This window comes from Diadema antillarum, unplaced genomic scaffold (genome assembly GCF_040938485.1).
Source record: "Diadema antillarum isolate AM-2024a unplaced genomic scaffold, OU_Dant_1.0 seq00000872_RagTag, whole genome shotgun sequence".
NCBI lineage: Eukaryota > Metazoa > Echinodermata > Echinoidea > Diadematoida > Diadematidae > Diadema > Diadema antillarum.
This window is the reverse complement of record NW_027271738.1, coordinates 315,586-336,839: the sequence shown is the minus strand read 5'-3', so window position 1 is coordinate 336,839 and position 21,254 is coordinate 315,586. Positions and strand designations below refer to the sequence as shown.

Here is a 21,254-nt window from a genome sequence, read left to right as displayed (position 1 = left end):
TCATCTGGGAAGGACGCCCTCTTGTCTTTATAACTGACAGGGAAAAAATACATATATATACACAGCACACAGTTTTGCTTGTTTTATCTTCTCATTCGTACTAACAAAATATGACATTTTACTGGAAGTCCGACAGAATAATGTGCAAAATGTCCAATTTCTTCTTCTTTTTGTCTCAGCTATTCGTCAACAAAAATCCAAAAGAGGGGCGATATTTTATGACGTGCTGATGAGAACAAACTCTAGTCTAGTACCAAGTACAGAAATATCACACTGTATTGCATAACATAATGAATTTCAGTATGAAATCCCACATAAGAGAAGTTTAAAAGCACACAGGCCCGGTTACTTTAGACAACAATGCCGTATAAATGCCGAGATTCTGACCTTAATATAGACTTTTAAAATATACATTTCTTTATGCTATTGTTTGTCTGTCTGAGTGTTTGCTGTTGTTGGTTTACTTGTTTGTTCGTTTGTTTGTTTTTGTGTGGGGGAGGTCAACTTTGCGATGGGTAAAAAACAAACAAACAAACAGACCGATTCAGTATTGTTTGCCAGTGCCCCAAATTACACAACACGTTCTTCCACTCAAACTGTGACCTGTCTAGGTTTATCACCATCACATTTCATGTAACAGCGTTGTGATCAACAGAACAGTACTGATCATAACAATGATAAATAATTCGTTTCGATTGCACAATAAATATTCATGTTATGATATGATATGCTGTAATATGATATGATATGATAGGGTGTGATATAACATGATAATATACAACTATATTTGTGTACGTGTACACTTATAAACACTGTCTTACAGTTACACTGGTGTATACACATATATACACGATTTTGTTCTCGGTGGCTCAGTCCATATACTTGGCATTGATGACTCCTTTGTCTGTTTTTTTTTGTGTGTGTGTGTCTTTTGTTGTCTTTTTCGTTGTCTTTCGCGCGTCTTCCATTGACTTGAGGTCTCAGTTGACTGACTCGTAGGTATCTTCGTTCAAATATTCCAGGAAATCCACCGGATGCAGTACGAGGGCAATGTGCGGCTTGGCCCGATCCAGCTTCAGCCAAACCTGTTTTGAGGAATGCAAGAAAGACGTCAATGTTACCCCCGGTTAGTTGCCGATGTGACCTTTTCATTGGTTTCAATTTCCCTATGTCTCTATAGTTTTGCAAAAATCAGCCCTCACATCAATTCGGCAAAGTCTTACTTGACAAGACATTGTATAGTGTGTCGTGTTGATGATCAAGAGATTGATTTCCTTGAGTGTAGGGGGCGCTGTGACATTGTGGATAAGACTCCCGACTCCCAATCGGAGGACCCGGGTTCGATTCCCACCCGGTGCTTACGTCCTCGGACAAAATGTTTGTACCCACCCTGTCCCTCTCGATCCAGGTATATAAATGGAGAATACCTGGCAACGCTAGGGTAATATTAATGGCGGGACCCTCTGGTAGAGCAGCCTGGAAATACTTAAGAGGCTACCCTGGACAAAGAAGACCTCGTTTAATTATTGAAGAAGGATTTCCATTGTATATTGTGCACCATATTCCTTTATGTTTTGGTATATACATTGTTCAGTGGATACTGTTCGCTGCAAGATACAACTGCTTGTCTGAAATTTTGCTGTTTTTCATGATATCGAAACATAGAAGGTGGGAACTCAATCCTGGTATAAATCAACCATTTGGAACCGTCCCTAGACAGCTTACCCTCTGGAAAAAATGTGTAGACCACGCGCAATATTACCATACAAGTGTACTTGCCCTTAAGCACTTACGAATGGTGACAATAAATTGACGCGAACAGAGTTTTGATTTCAATGACTTAAAATTTGCCATCTCCGTCCTTTGAAATGCGGTGCACTGTCTAATCTACCATATAAGTCCATTCATCATTTTTTCAAGCATCCATGTTTAAAGCAGTGCAAAAACGAGCAGTTTGCAGAGTTAATCCTCAGAATAGGAATGAAGGCAAATACGTAGGCTATAATTAATGGTATGCTTGTAACATAGGTCGTTGACAAGGGCTGATTTCACACAAAGTTAGATATGGTACTAGATCTGTTACTATATCATTATGACGATTGTATCGTTATACTAGTATACAAGTCATATAAAACGAAGTGACAGCCGATTGTCGATTCCTTAACCTAGAGCTCCCCGGTGCCGGTTCGAGCCCAAGGCAGCTGCGTTAGTGCCGTACGGCACGACATTTAGAGGGATGGTACAGTTTCGGCGGAGAAAGGGCTTCAGGTTTCCATTTTTTTAAATGATGATTCTTTTTGTTTTAGATAATTAGACACCTCTTGTGAAATATGAAAGAACATACAATTCTAAGAGGAATCAAAGTTTATTTGATGAAAATCGGTCTTAAAATGGCTGAAATATCCAAAACAAAGCAATCCTAAAAAGAGGTGGGGCCCAATTTTTATTAGGATCGCTTTGTTTTACTTTGTGTTTGGATAAATCAGCCGTTTCAAAACCGATTTTCATCAAATAAACTTTGAATGCCTCTTAGAGTTGCATGCTCTTTGATATTTCATAATGCCATTTCTAAGTATCTCGATATCATATCTGTCCACTTACTTCTTCTGTGGAAGAGCGCGCATCCACAGGGTCGAAGTTGATTTCGGTTATGGCAAAATTGCATCTGACTCCCGCCGTGGTCAGTCCCGCGGTATCATTGGATTGCAGACCGTGGGATGCCTCAAAGAACCTGGTACTCATCTCAGTTATCTGAGTGAAGAGGGGAGTCAGGTAGGGAGAGGTTTAGCGGTAGATTCAAATCTAATTCAGGCTCTTGAGCTGGAATTGTTGTTCGTGATAACTGTTATACTGCTTGTCGTATATTTCTCTTTTTTGTTTTTGTATTTGTTTTTTCAAAGACTCTTACGTCTATTCAACACTTGCATTCCGATGTTTGTGTTATTGGACTGTTGTTGAAATTATGCATGCGTGAAATGACATCAAACAAACGATTAATAAGATGACGCGTATAAAAACCATTTATGATTTGGACATTGACGTTAGCAACCAGCATGCATGCCCACTTCTTATAAAGACTGTGCACAGCGTCCTTACAGACATACATGAAGTTGATACACACATACATTATATACATACTGTACATAAGCACATACTGCATATCATATTTTTCTATGAATATCTTGTTTTCTATTAATTGATTTTGTTAATCATTCTATGATCAAAGGTCCCTAATGAAGATATTTGTCGTGAATTGTGACATCTTAAAAAGGAATTTGTATATTCATATTCTTAATTTTGATTGTTTGTTTTGATTTTGATCAAACTTCCCCGCTCTGGCTGGTAAGATTTTACTCTTTCTTTTTACTCTACTTTTATTTTCCCAGATTTCCCCTTTAATTTCTGCTCAGATATATTTTTACCTCGGGACCCTTGAGTTTAAGACCCACGTCTATCCTGTTCTTGGTCTTCCAGTCAAATTCGCACACTGTTCCATTAGGAATGCGTTTCACGGTCAATTTCACGTTAGCCTGAAAGAACAGGAAGAAATGGAAATGTTCAGATGTTATGATTAGGTATGTTTAGGTATATCATGAACGCATGGATACAAATAAAAATTCATGAGTTATATTTGAATACACGCACACGTACAGACTTAAGTACAGTGTATATATACATTATATACACCTACACATCTACATAGGTATGCAGAATTATGGACATGCACACGTACATCATACATGGGGATACATACCTACATACAAACATACATACGTACATAATTCATGCACACAAGATATCCTTGCCATCATGTGTGGAATTCACAGTTTATATCACCGTAACAATACCAAAATGTAGTGTAACCACGTTCTAAAATCTACAGCGAGTTCACTTGACTTCGTCGGAAAATTCCGCTTGTGGCTGTCGCGTCGGTGACGTTCGTTATTCCGAAGGTTCGTTAACCCGACAATGGAGTATAAGGCTTGTCATTCCGAAAGTTCGTTAATCCGAAATTCACAGACGGTGGGTACGATTTTTTTTTCCGATTAACGAATCTTCGAAATGACAAACCTCATTCTGTTTCCGGATTATTGACGAACCTTTGGAATGATGAACTGTATAAAATCCTTAACGATCAAGCTCCGAAATATTTAGACGCCTGTTTGACTTTATATACACCTACTAGAAATTTGAGGTCATCTAGTGATCCGCTTCGTCTCACATACTCTGTTACTCGCACCTTAGCCGGTGATAGGACATTTACTGTGTCTGCTTCAAAGCACTGGAACAATTTACCACTTACCGTTAGACAGTCTCCATCAGTCAGTGTGTTCAAAAAAGCCTTGAAAACACATCTTTTCAGTAGCAACTAGTTCGTAGCTGTATATATAACATTTATCCAATTATACATACTGTCGTACATGTTTTGAATTGATTGTAAGCGCTTTGGGCCTTGTGGGAAAAGCGCACTATAAATAATAGTAATAATAATAATAATAATAATATAAACCCTCGAACCTTGAAACTTTTATCATTAACCATCGTGCAGTCGTTGTGGTTATTCTACATCGCAGTGTTTAAAGCGGATACAAATGGGAAAGAAATACAGAAGATTAGTTATCAGAGTGCTACAGTTGCTTAGAATTTCTGACATCCGAATATCCACGGCATTGATAATATTTGTCGTCTTTGAATGCGAACTGCAAAAAAAGAACCTGCATACGTTTATAGTAACTCATGCAGTTCTATGAAGTTGTCGCACACGTACTTAGTAGGCTTAAATTTAAGTAAACACTCACATTTCTGGCTTGCGACATATTGATGCATTTCTCTGCGAACTCCACACCGTCCAGCATTTGGTCATTAACCATCACCAACTGATCGCCAACGAACAGATGAGATTTCAGCGCCGGTGGAACAGCTGTTACTCTGGGAGGGGGGAGGGGGAGGAATGCGGTTACAAGTTGTATTGAAGTGACATTACGTGTCACCTTCACATCTTCAATTCACTCCTTCGTATAGTATTCATATTGATTGTTCAAGAGCTGTTTTGATGAAACTTAAAAAATAATTTCATAACTTCTTTATTTCTTATCCTATTTTGATCAAAGTTTCCTTGTTATGCTTTTGAAATATTGCTCGTTCCTTATTGGACAAACTTATGATTACTAGTAACTGGTCCAGAATGACCCTTTTAATCAGTAATTGACTACGTCATAGGTGGCAGCGCAGTGATATCGTATTTAGAGGGTTACATCATCCTGAAAAGGCAGTGTTTATTGGCTTATATACAATGAACATGGGTCTGTAAGTGTAAGAGCGACGTAAGCACAACGTTTTGTAATGATGGAAGTAGGCCTATACTTCACGGCTGACATGAAGTAACGTGGTACGTATTTTTTGTCTATCCAGGCAAATCTCTTTACTTGTAGCGATAAACTATGAACAGAATATTGCTTGAAACAGTTAAAATCTCTCATGAGACATCTATTTGATTTTACTTTTTATTTGCCGTTGCAATCATCTCGTATGAACTCTGAAGCGTTATGTTTCGTATGTAATGTCGATTATCTTTTTCATGCAATCATTGGGAGCTTGTCACAATGTGAGTCTTCGAGGGCGCCATCTCTAGGTTTCTGACATCCTAGTTTCTTGATCGAAATAGCATGGTGCTTACAGGATGCTGTCGTTGACAGCTCTCAGACCTAGGCCGTGCCTCATCATTGCTTCCTTCGGGATGCCCATCTCGACCGAATCCTGCCTCTTCTCTTTCAACAGTTTCCTAGGAATGAGATCAACAAGATTATTATTTCCATCTGAACAGACACTTTCCGGAAAATGAAAAACTGTTACTTTCGAAAAGGGTATTGTTATCATCATTATTGTTATCATTATCATTATAATAGTTGCCTTATCACTTTCAAAGCTTAATTGATCATCACCGTTATCATCTTGTCATCATTATCATCATCATCACCATCGTCATCATCGGCGCAATGCTTGTTGTAATGTTGGCCTACCAAAGCCTTATAATTGCTGTTGTTAATGTAAACTTGGCTTACTTCGCTTTGCGTTCACTTTCAGATGCCTGTCTCGGGCGAGGGAGCGGGGGAGGTGGCTGTCTCTTCGACGGGAGCGCGTTTGCGCGCCTCAACCTTGACGTAGGCCTACTCGGCAGGTTCTGGTAGACAGCTTCCATGGTCGTAGGATCTCTATAGCTCTCGTCCACGCGGCCCTCCTCCGGACTAGGCAAACAAAGACTCGCTTCGGGCTCGGGCACAGTACACTGCGGCAGGCCCGTCGACAGTCTCCTGCTGTTCAGTTTCCCCTCCAGTTCGAGTCTGAAAGCATTGCTACATGCGCTGCTGGGCTCCTGCTCTTCAGAAGGGGACCCGGGTTCGGACGGGGGCCATGATTGCTCAACGGGTACCTTGCGTGGCTCGAGGGAGCGCAAGGGCAAAGGCCCTTCTTGCGAGTCCTCTTCCGAATTGACACTGACGCCGGAAAATCGCTGTTCCAGACTCTGTTCTGCGCCAGGAGGTTTTCCATAATAAACAGGTTCATACTCGTCTTCCTCGGGTACCTGAGACTGCAAGAGACAGACATATAGGCTTGAAATTTTCCGAAGCATTATCTACTTGGTACTTTTCGATGTAGGCTATCATCATGATTATGCTTAGCTTCAGTTGTTTGTCATCATAATTTAGCTCAGTGCAAAAACTGGGTTTGGTATCAAAGTGGAAAAACTGATGTCTTATCAATACCTATTAGGAATGCAAAATAGGACAAGCTGTATCTAGCATGTTTTCGGCACATAAAGTCTTGTCAAGGTTTTCATTATTGCAAACTAAAACTTTTCATCTCGAAGGAGTAACCTTTTTTCTTTCATAGTACAACTGTAGTATCAAAGAGAATAATGCACTCAATTTAGCAAAATTATATTGCAGTGTTAAGAGAACTTGCATGCAATCAATTACTATCCTACAAGCTGGTTTATTGCCAAACCCGGTTTGCCCGCGTAATGTGACAATCTAGTAGAGCAATGAAAGGCGACAATTATTACTATATCCCGATCTTTTTCGGAAAATGACAATCCACATCATTATACCCAAGTTGATTTTATTTCTTTTGTACACAGAGTATTATACAGCGAACAGAAATGTGACTGGAATTGGATGATCATGAAATCCGTATAAAGGTTGGCAGGATGGGGGAGGGGGGGGGGGGGGGGGGAGGAACGGCGAGTTGTGTTTCTACCATGTCTACCAGATTGACTCTTCAGACTAACCACACAGGGGTGGAGGAGAGAGGTCTTGTCGCCTCTTACCTGTAGGCTGGCGATCCTGTGAAAGTCGTTGTAGAGGTCCGCACTCTGCTTCAGCGCCTCCCTAGAAGTGTTACTGTCCCGATGGAACTGCTGCAAGTCTTTTACCCAATGGATGTTCTGGTATACTGGCTCCTGCCCGTCATGACCTAATACCAATAATCACGTGCAACAGCAATACCAGTTTTGTTGTTTTTTTTTATTCCGTTGATAACCAAGAATTAAAATGTAATAGATGTTGATTCGCTCTCCCCGCATTCTCTCTCTCTCTTTATTATGTATATGTATATGTATATGTATATGTATATGTATATATATATATATATATATATATATACAGTACAATATATATAAGTACAGTATTTCCACCTCTCTTCTACCAAAAAGATGTACAAACTTATTCACGATTCAAACTCAGATTAAATCTGCATGATAAAGATGATATTATGGTATTAATTCGCCGAGCACAGCAAATTGGGTCATAGATATACGTTGATCATCCTGCATAGTAGTGATGAGATAGGTTTCTATGCGGTTCGTTTTCAAATGTAATGTTAAACTCTGATGAAATGGCTAAAACTTACCAATTTCCCTGTGGTGACATGGGCAACACTTGTGTTCCGAGTCCGCGATTTGTTCCAGTTTGCTATTTCTTACACTCTGCGTACAAGAAAAATGATTGAAAAACCGGATCTTATCAAAGGAATTCCTGTCCCATAGAATCAAGCATAGCTTTAGTTATACAGTACTGTGCTCGGATGGCATTTCATATAATTTATTGAAACAGTAGGAGTATTAACAGCAAGCAGACTTTGTGAGCAAAATGAGGCCACGACGTTTTCGACAGCTTTTCTCACAGCTCGCACAGAAAAATGCATATTACAAATCTTTTAATTTGCACAATCATGTTGCTCTAATGGACTCTGTATACTCGTGAAAACCTGTATATCTATACAATTCTATATACCAAATTGCAATGACTTTATTTATGCACGTAACAATTACTGATCCAGTGATGAAGTACTGAGATATTCAATTTACTTTTATCATGAACATGTCTATCTATCTATCCATCCATCTATCTATCTATCCACCTATTTATCTCTATCTATCTATCTATCTATCTATCTATCTATCTATCTATCTATCTATCTATGATATCTATGATATCTATCTATCAATGTATCTATCTATCTGTCCATCTGTAATTATACCCATTGCCTCATTAAGACAGAGGGAGGAAGAGGGGGAAACGCTTGAGATGTAGAACAGATCGCTCACCTGTACTTTCTGCTCAAGTTCTTGTTTGAAGATACCCTGAGCTGAAGCAGGAGAACTCTTCACTGACCCCTTTCCTCTCGGGTCTGTCCTCGGTGGCGGCCTCGATTGGGCGTTTTCAGTGTTGCGCCTGGTGCGTGATAATTCCACGTACCTTCCAGCTTGGGAGTGGTCCAGAAGACGCTGAAGTTGATCGAACCACTCATCTCTCTGCTGCCTGTTTATGGCGGTGGGAAAGGTCGGGAATATTACAAACATGAAGCCTTTCAAGAAGAGAAGATTGACTTGGCGTTATGGAAAATCAGTAATGATGGACTTGTCCTAGTTTTTCAATTCAATTCAATTCAATTCAATTCAATTCAATTCAATTCAATTCAATCCAATTCAATTCAATTCGATTCGATTCAATTCGATTTAATTAAAATCAATTCAACTGCTTTTAATCAACAAAATGTTTTCCTTTTTAAAGTCCGTTTAGCTCTTACGGTGAGCAAGTGAGTGTATATCACTTTATCAATATCAATGTATCGTAACGTCGGATACAAGCTCAGTGAGGGATGCCAACTCATATCAGACATACTTTTTTTTTAAACAACACATGACGCTGATAAAAAAATGTACACACAAAAATGATAACGCTGCATTCCAAATCTGTGCCTTACTTTTTGTTTTAATACAGGCACATACACTCAACTCAGATCAGAAAAAAATAAAATCAAACTGAACAAAAAAAAAAACACACACACACACACACAAGACAAAAAAGTTGTTTATACATAATCAAATTATTGAGCCGACTTGACAGTTTGTAATTTATTTCTAGATGTAAAGAGTGAATCATCATTCAGAGAACACTTGCCTGGTTTCTGTGCGCAAGTACATCTCTTGTCCTCCCACGCCGCGCACGAGGAGGTAGTTCTCGTATCTCGCTTTTACCACCTTGGGGACTTGGTTGTGCTTCTCCACGCAAGACAGCGACTTTACCTTCAGAACGGACTCAGGCTCGGTGGACTTTTGTTTCTCGAAGCAGTGAATCTGTGGAGGCTCGCCTGCCATACCATGGTATAACTTGCAGTAGACACTCGACTCAGTAAATTTCTGCCAGTCGCCGGAAGGAGAATTGAATGATGAAAATGTATATTATATCCAGCATATCCTCAGAAACATACGATAAGACTATTCGCAGTTATGACTCAATTTTATTACCATCTCTGTAAGGATTTCTTGTTTTCATCATCACATCGACATCAGAATAACATTATTCTTTAATACGTAAACATTTAAGTTCCTATACATCGCTATTTTAGTTTCCTACTATTCTTCTTCATAAAAGAATTGCGATTTCCATGCCAAATGACCTCAAGTGATTTCCTCGGTCATAACATATTCTTTTTGCGTAGTGTCATAACTTTATATCCATGACAATAATTGATTACAAAAAATACCAGAAAAAAAAGATCTAATTGAGCATCACAGTTTGAATTTTTTACATTTTTAAACCTCATTCGGTTTTAAAGAATGGTTCGATTTCTTGATCTGTTTGTCACTGGCATTATAAGTCAAGCTGATTATGATAATGTCATCGATCAACCATCAAGCTGTAGAAGAAATATTCTAGCTGAAAGAAAAAAAAAATGAAATGATGTATGAGGGGGAAAATGACGAAAGGCAATAGGCAAATTACCGTGAATTTCCCCTGCTTCAGCTTCAGCATGTTCATCTGTAGAACTGGCTCCATTGTGCTTTTTCCTGTCAACATGAAGAATTTTAAACACATTTCATAAAAAATGTTTCCTGTTATACGTATAGGCCTTTTTCTGTCGGACGTTATCGTAATTCGTTCCTTACGAAAATAACGCACACACACACACACACACACACACACACACACACACATATATATATATATATATATATATACACATATATATATACATATACATATATATTATTATTATTATTATACATTCATGTACATCTGTAAATTTGTAACAGAGGCAACCAGGGTTCTGCTATTTTTCTTCAAAATTCAGAGCAATAATGTAAACTATTTATGTCAGTGTCGCAAATGTGTCGTCTGCAACGGTCTTTTAAGTCCTTCTCAACTTGCCTGCATCTAAGAACCAACTGATTTATAAAAGACAGAGAGCCAGTAAAGGGCATACGCGTATTTGCTGGCCATCATCACTGCGAAGGTACATTGATTTGTTATAACTGATAAAGGTGGCTAATACATAATAGGCGTTTTCACATCAGCCCGATAAAAATCCAAGCTCGAGATATTTTTTCATTTCCCAAGTCAGAAAATAGCGCGCTATTTCGAAACATCGGGCTGATGTGAAAACGCCTAATGAAAGCACGGGGACCAAGAGTGAAAAAAAAAAAACTCTCGACAAAACAAAGCAAAACTAAACATTCAGAAATGTCGCATAAAAACCAATGGCACTCCTCTTCATTTTAAACTTGCTCATACTAAAGAATTGCTGCGTGATCTATTCAATCTATACAATGACTTGTACAAAGGTCGAGTTACGGCTGGCTGCATTACAATTCGACATTCATGGGGGCGTGGGCGGGGGAGCCCTGAAATAAGAGGTACCCAGAAGGGGATTTTTCTGATCTAAAAGGAGAAAGAACATTGAGTGAGGATTATTGAAAATTGTAGATGTATTTGTTTGTAATTGAATACACTCTGGAAACTTCATTATTATAGGTCACTTGGCACAGAGAAATGCTCTACCTACTCGCTTTGGTTGACTATAAGTATACTTATGTATGTATGTATGTAGGTAGGTAGGTATGTATGTGTGTGTGTGTGTGTGTGTGTGTGTGTATGTGTGTATGTGTGTGTGCGTGTGTGCGCTTGTGCGTATTTGTGCGTGTTTGTGTGTCCTTGTTCGTATTTGAGTGTATGTGTGCGTGTGCATACTGCATACTTCAACTGATGTACCTCCACTGATGTGATTGCATTTCGTTAATAGGCAGACGCTGAAAATTTCCCGTATTTAAGTATTCAACAAACTTTAGCAAGAACTGTTTAGCTGTAGTACCCTCGCGCCCCTGAACACAAAGAGACCGAAAAAAAAAAAACTGGTTCAAAGAAGAATTAACGACCGTGCCATAGAAGTCGCCTCAAAGAATCACTTCCTCTTTTGTTCCGCTACGTCATCTACGATGTCTGTAGAATTTCGTAATACTTCCTGAGTGGAATCACTTTTTGAAGGGGGGGGGGGGGGAGCTGAAGACGTCATGATATGAACTCTTTGCGGTCTTCTCAGCACAGATTTTTGGAAAGTACCACTTCAGTTCCCCTATTACGAAACCTACTAAGTTAGTAAAAGAGGGTATCCATGGATGACCCTTGTTCAACAACTATAAACACTAACATATGCCAGTTTGTACATGTTTGTATACATCTTATCTCCGTTATCCGCAGACGTAAATATTACGCCTCCTTGTCTACATTAACACCGAACAATCTTAGAAACTCAAAGGTTACAATTTCAAAAGTTTGATCGCAATTATGGCAGAAAAATGTTCATGTTTTAAAGTGTCATTGCTGTTAATGATCGTTGAAAGTAATCGCGGTAATATAGCTTTGAGATATCTTCCACTGATTTTGCTGAGAATCATGTGCATTTATGGAATCCGAAGCATGGGGGAAAAAAAGATTTTTTTTTTCCGGCAATTTTCTGTGTACTTGCAATAACGAACTCACCCTGTGGGCCTCTCCTCATACAATTCGTTTAAACTCCCATTTAAGTCCAAATAGAATCAATAGCTTTATCCATCTGATTTCTCGACCACGTCATCGACACCACCTATAAATAGCCTTACTCTCCGCCATTTTTCGTTAGTCTGATCTTGAGTTTGATTTTCTCACGACCTCCTCAGAGAGTCAAATAAGTCGGCTGTCACGATGACAATTGGCGCGAGAGTGCGTTGCGTGATATTCCCCGATTTCGTTTGAAAACAACTACTAGTATCACTTTCTTTAATCATTTAACTTCGACATTTCTATTGTGATCTCCTTTTTAATTAAGCTTGCGGATGCACGTCAAAGCGTAATGTGAGAACTGAGTTTTCCAATTAGCGAGTTAAACAAAAGGGCTACTTATAAAGCCGAAACTACTAATTCTCTTGGAAAGCCAACATGAAAGGAAACTTGTGCAGACACAGGGGTAATTATACGCACGCCAATCACTTGTAATTAACGTATTATTATTTGGAAAGTAATTACCGTCATCACAACACTGCGCAAAGGAAGAGCTCCAGTATACATTCATATTTATATTAATGAAATCGAAAGAGTCAGTAAGGACATACTATAAAAACTTTTGTCAACACTAATATTGCAAATTAACATGTTTATTATTCATATATGTGATTGAGTCACAACCCATGCACGCAAAAGATCCTTCTGACTCTTCTCTGCTATAAGTCCAGGGTACTGCGGAAAAAAATCTTCGAGGTTGAGCGTATTATGTACGCACATTCCAACTCTTCGAGAAGGAAGGTTTTTTTTCTTCAATAAGTTCAGATATTGATGACACATCCCCAGATAAACTTTGGTAATCATATCATTATTTTTTTTTTGCCTTGTATACAGAGAAATCGTGCCGTCTAAAAGTTGACGTAAGATGCCATTTTGTGTTCAATGTAGAGGTTATAGAAGCAACAAAACTTTTACAAGGACAAACAAAAAAGAGATGGAAACTTATAGCATTCTGATAAGACATGATAATACCGAGATAAGATATCCAGGTTGTCTTTTCTAATGTTCGTCAATTGAAGTTGAATCTTGAATCTTGAAAAATTGCAATGTCACATACATAGAATCATCTGAGTTGAATATGTCGTTTATATTTGACCTGCACACAAAATTCTGCAAGTAAAGTCAGTCTGAAATGAAAATGAAAGGAATAAATTGTGCCGGAGTCACATTGTATTTCATCTATAGTAATTGTACCAGATTAAGTCTTTCTGTGCCACAGGGACTTCGGACAGCTTGTACAATGCTAAGACAATCGGCACTCATAGGGTTAGAACGCCAAAAACCTTGATTGTGATATTGTGTAGGCAAACCATCACGAATATATATATACAGTGTATATATATATATATATATATATATATATATATATATATATTCCTTTATCATGTAAAGCAAAATTGTTCACCTCTGTTCCGTTCATTTGATTTTATGTTATTCATCAAATCGAACTGATATTATTCATATCACGGTTTTTACTCAAAAATATTTGCCCTTGAGTCGTCTGGACATAATCTACATTTATCTGTGGGCGGGTACATGCAATGGTCTTGTACTCAAGGAACTTGTATAAGCCCCAGTTGTATCCTTTGGTTAGAATTGGCCTTGTTTGGAATAAGGATATGAATCAGAATGGTTTCCTGACTATTTTTCTTTTCAATACTCTCCAATAAATTGATGTCATCATTTTTTTTAATTCATTAATGCACCGTATATTGAATCATTTGCGTGTGTGTGTGTGTGTGTGTGTGTGTGTGTGTGTGCAGGTTTCCGCTGACAGTTTGCCTTGTGCCAGGACATTTGAGATGGCCTACCAGTTTCCTAGTCTATAACACTTGAAATGTATTGATACGAAAGTTTCTGCTCCTAATTCTCATCCAATACCATGAAAACATAGTAGTACCTTCTGTCTCATGTATGGCAGAATGGTTTCATTTGGACCTGCTGAGGACCGCTTTGCTATAATCACGTCCGTACATCACATTATTATACATTTTATTCCTGTATATGGGATCGAGGGTTCATAAAGTGGGACATACTCCAAGCAGTGTCAATAGTAATACCTCGTATAAAAAAATAATCCTACCAACTACAAAAACATCAGTATTAAGTGCGACAAAAAACAACAACAAAACTTTAAACCTCTCCAGGTTTCGTTTATAACCCATGAAGGCATATTTGTACAATCTGTTGTGACTATCATACAAGGCATTTGTTACACTTTGACCCGTTTTTCATGCACCATAATTATAGCTTCTGTAGTGTTGATTGATTAGATAAGAATCGACTAAATGATATAGATTGTCAAACATAGACATTATAAAATCTGCATAGATCTCAGCCAAACAACATGTAATAAGAGATTATGGACAAATATTATTGTCAGTTGAAAGTTTAATTGCATGATGTCAAACCAAGATATAAATAAAGGAGGCTAAGTTTGATAACTTCAACTTCTTATTTTGTTTGTTTGGTTGATTGTTTGTTCGTTTATTTCTTTCTAGATCTCTCTCTCTCTCTCTTTCTCTTTCCCCTTTTCTCTCTTGGCGAGTGCAAGCTTAAAATGAGTAGTTTTTTTTTTTACCTATAAAAGAGGAATTCCAGTCCTGTTATTCTGATAAGTTAAGTTAGTCTGATAAGAAATCAAAATCGTATATATACGAGTACAACTGTGAAATTTTGATCAAAATTGGATAGAAATTAGGGAAATTATGAAATTATGAAGTCTCGCTAATTTCTGCAGAACAATTTATATGAAAATGCAAATGAGTGAGCTTATGATATCATGACCTCGCAAATTTCCATTGATCGTGAAAAAAAAATGAGGAAAATTAAATGTTTCTATTACTAAAGTGTACAACATAATAATTAGTGCTCCTGGCTGAATAACATCAAAATAATGTCAATAGATACAGTAGATAAAATATACAATCCAATACAGAAGATACAGTATACTTAACTCCGTTTGAATATAACATTATAACATTCTCTACTTGCACATAAAGCATATTGAACTTCATTTTCTACACATAATAAGGCAAAGGAGCATGAATCCCATCCTGCTATCAAGTTAATTCGTCATAAAGTTGACATGATGGTGCAATTAATTTTGAAAGGGAAGAACGGGGGGGGGGGGGGGTAAATATTATCCTATGGATTATGTTCGCCATAATCTGTCCAGGGGGTGTTTCATAAAGTTGTTCGTAAAGTTACGAACAACTTACGAGCGACTGGTGATCAGTTCTTGTGCTGAATTATTGAAATTCTGATAAGTATAGCACATCAGAACTGATCACCAATCGCTCGTAAGTTGCTCGTAACTTTACGAACAGCTTTATGAAACACCCCTGGAATATAATACGAGAGTTGTGGAATTACAGCATCATCTCCTCATCTTGCACAGGGTGAATGTGACTTACATTACCCTTTTTGGCAAATATAATGAAGTTTCAACTTGCCATTTCCACCCAATTTTGATAAAAAAATTCACAATTCTGTTTGTTTGACTCCGTGTAGTTTTCTCTCTCCTCACTTGTTTAATCTTAATATTCTGAACAAACGAAGCGGTGTAGGGGCTTGGGATTTGCTGGAAATAGACATGCATAATACCATGTATACATAATAACACGTTTGGATACAAGTATAACATAAGTAATGTGCATATAGGCGAGATATACTATGGTCAATTAGCCCTTCAGAAAGGACCTTCAGAGGCTCCAATCACAAAGCTAGGTGATGAATCGAACGATCGATCGTACGAGGGAATCTACATGCACATCAGAGCCCCTGCGCCGTTCAGAAAACGAAATCTTTTGAGAAACTGCTACCACTAGCATTTATAGCATTTAGCTGGCAGCTTGATTTAGCTTTGACGAGGTTCGCGTTTTAACGTTATGAACCTATATACTTCTTTCAGTTCGAGCCAAAATCATAATAAGGGGAAGTTTGAGAAAAACTTTGACATGTTGACATGCACTACAGCAGCATGCTTGACTGCCCCAGGTCAAGCATCCAAAGTGGGTACACTGAAATGGCGCAATACAAGTCTCCGACTCCCATGCACCATGGATCTATGCTTGCACATACACAGACACAAAAGTCACACGCATGAACAACATTATCACGCACAGAGACGTTTTCACGAGCTTTTGTGATATCAAACACGTAGCGTGTGGGGCATGATACTATCGTGATGGTGAAGGCAAACCACGCAAACTTGATAGAAGTTTCCACTAACCTGTTCGTGCCGACCTGAGGAGATACTGAAGCAAGATGAGCTGCTTTCAATGTGATTCAAGTCACACTAGCAAGTTATATGCGCTTCATGCATGTAGTTAAGTCAAGCAGTAAAGTTGTCCGTAATGCTGCCTACACAAAGTTGTGTCTTCTATATAAATGAGATAGTTTTACCAAACTTTTTTTTTCGACTTCTGTACTTCCTCGTAGCAATCAGCCAATGAGAATTGGAGAATCCACAACTCAGGGAATTACCCACTTGTGGGCTATTATAGTATGTGACGTAATGCACCCCTTTGTCATATTTAGCTACGTCCCTCATTCTTTTCGCACTGATTTTTTCTTCTTGATTTTAGCGACGTTGTGGTGGCAACTGATTAACAAATTGGCCTAAATTGCTTGTGGTTGCTGGGTATGGATGGAACTTTCAATTTTCAAACAACTCACTTACTGATTTGCCAAGCTGAGGTTTAATGTTAAAATGTGACATCAAACGTCTCACCCAAAATTTGGAAAAAAAATACTGTCTCTTTCAAGATTTTTTTTTCTTCTAAATAGGTTTTATTGCATGCATGGCATGTGACATAGGCCCCTATGTTTTTTAGTTGCAAATTCTTAACTTTATAACGTTATTCTCGAATAAGATTCTGCTTTTCTTTCTCATGTAGGAATCATTGCGGATTGGCTCCCACCGACTAGAATTGAAACACGTGGACGTAATTTACGGAGTAAAAATTTGTTCAGTGAGCTAAGTGCAGAACAAACAGGTACCGTAACAGCACTCTTCCATATGTAATACAACTTTTGAATAGTAACTTGTGATTATAGTTTTTGTATCGTCAGAGTAGGGTAAGGGAGGTGTTGAAAGTGAAGGTGTTTTATAGTCGTCATCCTGGATGACATTGGCGATGACGGCAATGTTAGTGTTTAATCATCCATCCAGTTTTGAATGTTTCATTTGAGTTTTTGATATTTGAAAGGTACATGTGAGCACTTTGATATTTGGATACTCACAGTAAATTTTTCAGGTATTGATAGTGTGTTGTTATGATGGCACAGAACAGATATGGATTGCATATGCTTTCTCGGTTTATAAGTTTGTGGCTAGGAATTCAGGGCATGTGCCAGACAGCCAGAAAGCTCTTTGTCACTAAAGTGAAAAACCATTTAAAGAACATGACAAAAAGAAGTACAGTGGTTCTAATCTTTTCTCTCTCTCCCTTCATCCCCCCTCTCATTCTTTCTCTCGATGATTTATCGTTATAGATACTATGGACATTATACATCCAGTGTTTCATTTGAGTTTTTGAGATATTTTAATTTTGATATGTATATTTGAGCACTGTGATATTTGAAAGTGTGTTGTTATGATAGTATTTTTTTTTTGATAAGGGGCAAACAGATATGGATTACTTGTTTTTTCTCGGTTTATAAGTTTGTGAATAGGGATTCAACGCATATGACTGTTATAGCAGATTGGGTGTGCGGGGTTCATCTTCTGTCGTTGCTGGAGGTATGAAGCCTATAGCAGTTTTTGGGATAGATCTGGCTCACTAAGAGGTTGAGCATTTGATTTGAGTTTTGACATATTATGGTTACTATGGGGCGTTGATGTGTTTTGCCGTTTCTCACCACTGAAAGATGTGTTGTTATGATATTTTTATATAGTAAAAATGATATGAAATGGTAGCTGATTCGGCTGACTCCCCGATATTTTTGAGCAGTTTATTCAAAGTTTTGCGTGGAGGATTTGCATAGTTTATTGTTTCCTCTTTTTTGTGTGAAAAAGTTATCAAATATTAGCTGATAGTAAAGTAAAAGGTAGATAAGTATATTGTTAATTTATGTAGTGTTTGAGTATTCGATTCGAAATTTGGTAAGAGTTATTATTATTGTCAACGTGGCACATTTATGTCATGTATATGTACGGGTATAAATTGCAGGTCTATTTGTATCTTTTGATATTCTAAATCAATTGCTTTTATTTTCTGTTGTAATTATTTATGTGTAATTAGTTGTTAATGGAATATTGTATTTTGAAAGAGAATTGTATTTGTAGTATATGTACATGTGGGGTATAAGGCTCGTTTTTGCATTTGTTTAATGTGAATGATTATTGTATCGTATTGTTTTGTTTCGTTTGTATATTTACATCAAGAACACGCAATTCAGCCCCTGCGCTGCTATGTATTTTCCTTTTGATAAAATAAACCAATATCTATCTATCTATCTATCTTTCTTTCTTTCTTTCTTCTTCTTGTTTTTGTATTACTTGGTAATTGAATGAGAGATAATTATTACAAGCAGCTGGAGTGAATACGTTGGCAAACTACATTGTATCTTGTTTTGTTTGGATATGTATTGTGTAGCGTCCTATACAGGGAGGACTTGAATTTTTACAGCTGATCTGACGCCCTCTCCCCATACCTCGATATTCATGGGTCTAACTCTTATTATGTTTCAACTTACACTAACATTCTTTTATGAATCTGGCACTGAAAGTTATGTATGTTGAATTTGATGACAGAGTTCCTGCTCTGTACCAGAAGGACGATACTAATCGAGTGATAATATATTTACATGATTTTTTTTTAGCCTAATGCTTTTATTTGTCTTCATAAACATGTCTCTGTGTATACTATGCCTGTGTGTATCATATCATGTAATAATAGTAATAATAAACCATTTTTCTAGAGCACAACTTACATTTAAGTCTCTATGCGCTTTTTTAGAAACGAGAAAAGACACATACATGTATAAGAACACACACACAAAAAACCCCACCAATACATCAACCTAAAACACATCATTAAACAATTTCAAAACAATGACAGTTATTTTACAAACAAATAAGACTTCAATAAGGACTTGAACTGATCTAATGATGAACATTCTCTGATCGTAATAATAAACCATTTTTATAGAGCGCAAATTACATTTGAGTCTCTAAGCGCTTTTTTAGAAAAGAGAAAAGACACATACATGTAATAGAACACACACACAAAAACCCCACAGATATATCAACCTAAAACACGTCATTAAACAATTTCAGAACAATGACAGTTATACTTTACAAACAAATAAGACTTCAATAAAGACTTGAATTGATCTAATGATGAACATTCTCTGATTTAGGGAGCTGATTCCAAAGTTGATGTATTAAATATTGAAAAGATCGTTGACCAAAATTATGACTGAGCGCAATGTAGTGCTGTAGTCTTTGACAGGGGTAACTTTATTTTCGAAAATAGATCATCTAAAATTTCTTTAACAAAGGCAAGTTCTCAAGTTCTTATATGAGAAAAAAAATTATGATTTGGCAGCTTAAATCTTACATAATTATAGGATAAAGTCGTGGCTTAGTATATCGTATTCCAGTAAGTATTTCTCACAACGGTTCACGTTTCACATGCTTTTGCTAAACAGTATAGTAATAGTAGTTACAATCATGCATGCAAAAGATGCAGGATGATAATTACCATTATCTTTGCAAGTCTCTTATTGCGAGCAACCCTTCACAAAATTTATAACACAACTGAAATTAAATGAAATTTATTAAATCAATACGCTAAGTGACAATAACAGTATATTCATAGTACTTTCAATGGCAGGGGATTATCCCTATCGAAGGGGGGGGGGGTGGGGGAGTTAAGGGTTTTTAACCATTTCGCCGATGAGAATAGCCCTTCATCGTCTATTACAAAGTTGGATAATAACACGTAAGATGGCACCTGTTCAAACGTCTCCTGCCTTTGCGACAAGATAGGATGTTGGAGTAGTGTCAGTGTGCAGTTTTGCCCCACTAAAACTTTTGATGTAGGCCTTTCTGTACAATACACTGTAATGGCTTAGATACAAACACACGCCCAAACGCATTGCCCACACTTCATCTACAGACACGTATTTTTGTACATACATGACATACGTGACGTATAGACGATCTCGATACCAAACATTACGACAGAGCGTAATCACAACAATTAGGCAGAGGCAAACTTAATCATCCAGTTATGCTTACCTTGTTTTCGACCAGGTGAGCTTGAAGAGATAATGAAGCATGCAGAGACTGAGCTGAAGTCAGCTTTATAAGTCAAAATAACGATTAAACCTTCTTAGTGGTGTTTTGGCTTGCAGTATAAGCTCTCTGCAAGGTATCAGTAAACTACAACATTGCCGATACCATGCACGTTCTGCAATCGATCTACAAATCTACCGAAAAAAAAACATTACTTTTCATAACTTCCTCCTTGCAATCGGCCAATGAGAATTGAGAATGTCACGTGGGGAATTACGTATAGTAGCTGTGGGCTATATTGTGTGAGATACTGCACCCCTTGTTTATTTCTGTTTGTGCGTCCTATTATTTTTTTTCAGCAACAACAGGCCTGTATGCATTATACGCACCACAGATGTGTTTAGATCTCATGTGTCAGATGTGTTAAAAAAACAGAAATACCAATAACACACTAGACGTATTGCACAAGGAAAAAAAATCTTTCCAGACTTCTCAACATAATGTTTATTATCAGAGGTCATCACCCCTCAGTGTGCCATATTAAATCCCTGACCATAGATATGACAATGTGTGTGTAAAATTAGTGCATACATGTATTTCACTCACTGGCACAAAAAGGGTTGATAGCG

General features: G+C 37.6%; 1 protein-coding gene across 2 annotated transcripts; it reads right to left on the bottom strand.

Annotated features, from left to right (window-relative positions):
- Positions 1–78: 78 nt before the first annotated feature.
- LOC139740693 (uncharacterized) lies at positions 79–20,765 on the bottom strand. Of its 2 annotated transcripts, none has more exons than XM_071651263.1 (12): positions 20,629–20,765; positions 10,287–10,351; positions 9,458–9,700; positions 8,606–8,815; positions 7,909–7,984; positions 7,328–7,473; positions 6,063–6,589; positions 5,678–5,782; positions 4,800–4,929; positions 3,423–3,530; positions 2,602–2,751; positions 79–1,085 (listed from the first exon to the last, which is right to left on the bottom strand). In XM_071651263.1, the coding sequence occupies exons 2-12, from the start codon at positions 10,338–10,340 to the stop codon at positions 981–983; spliced, it is 1,854 nt and encodes a 617-aa protein (XP_071507364.1). In that variant the 5' UTR covers positions 10,341–10,351; positions 20,629–20,765; the 3' UTR covers positions 79–980. The 2 variants fall into 2 exon arrangements, with proteins under 2 accessions (XP_071507364.1, XP_071507363.1); XM_071651262.1 differs by lacking the exon at positions 20,629–20,765 and adding an exon at positions 16,612–17,008.
- Between the last annotated feature and the right edge of the window lie 489 nt (positions 20,766–21,254).

What these genes read in the sequence shown, in the direction of transcription:
- LOC139740693 (XM_071651263.1), bottom strand. Translation starts at nt 10,340, where the DNA reads ATGGAGCCAGTTCTACAGATGAACATGCTGAAGCTGAAGCAGGGGAAA. An exon ending in AACTTGAGCAGAAAGTACAG is followed by an intron (nt 7,985 to 8,605) that starts GTGAGCGATCTG and finishes TCTTGTACGCAG; the next exon opens with AGTGTAAGAAATAGCAAACT. An exon ending in ATGTCACCACAGGGAAATTG is followed by an intron (nt 7,474 to 7,908) that starts GTAAGTTTTAGC and finishes TATTGGTATTAG; the next exon opens with GTCATGACGGGCAGGAGCCA.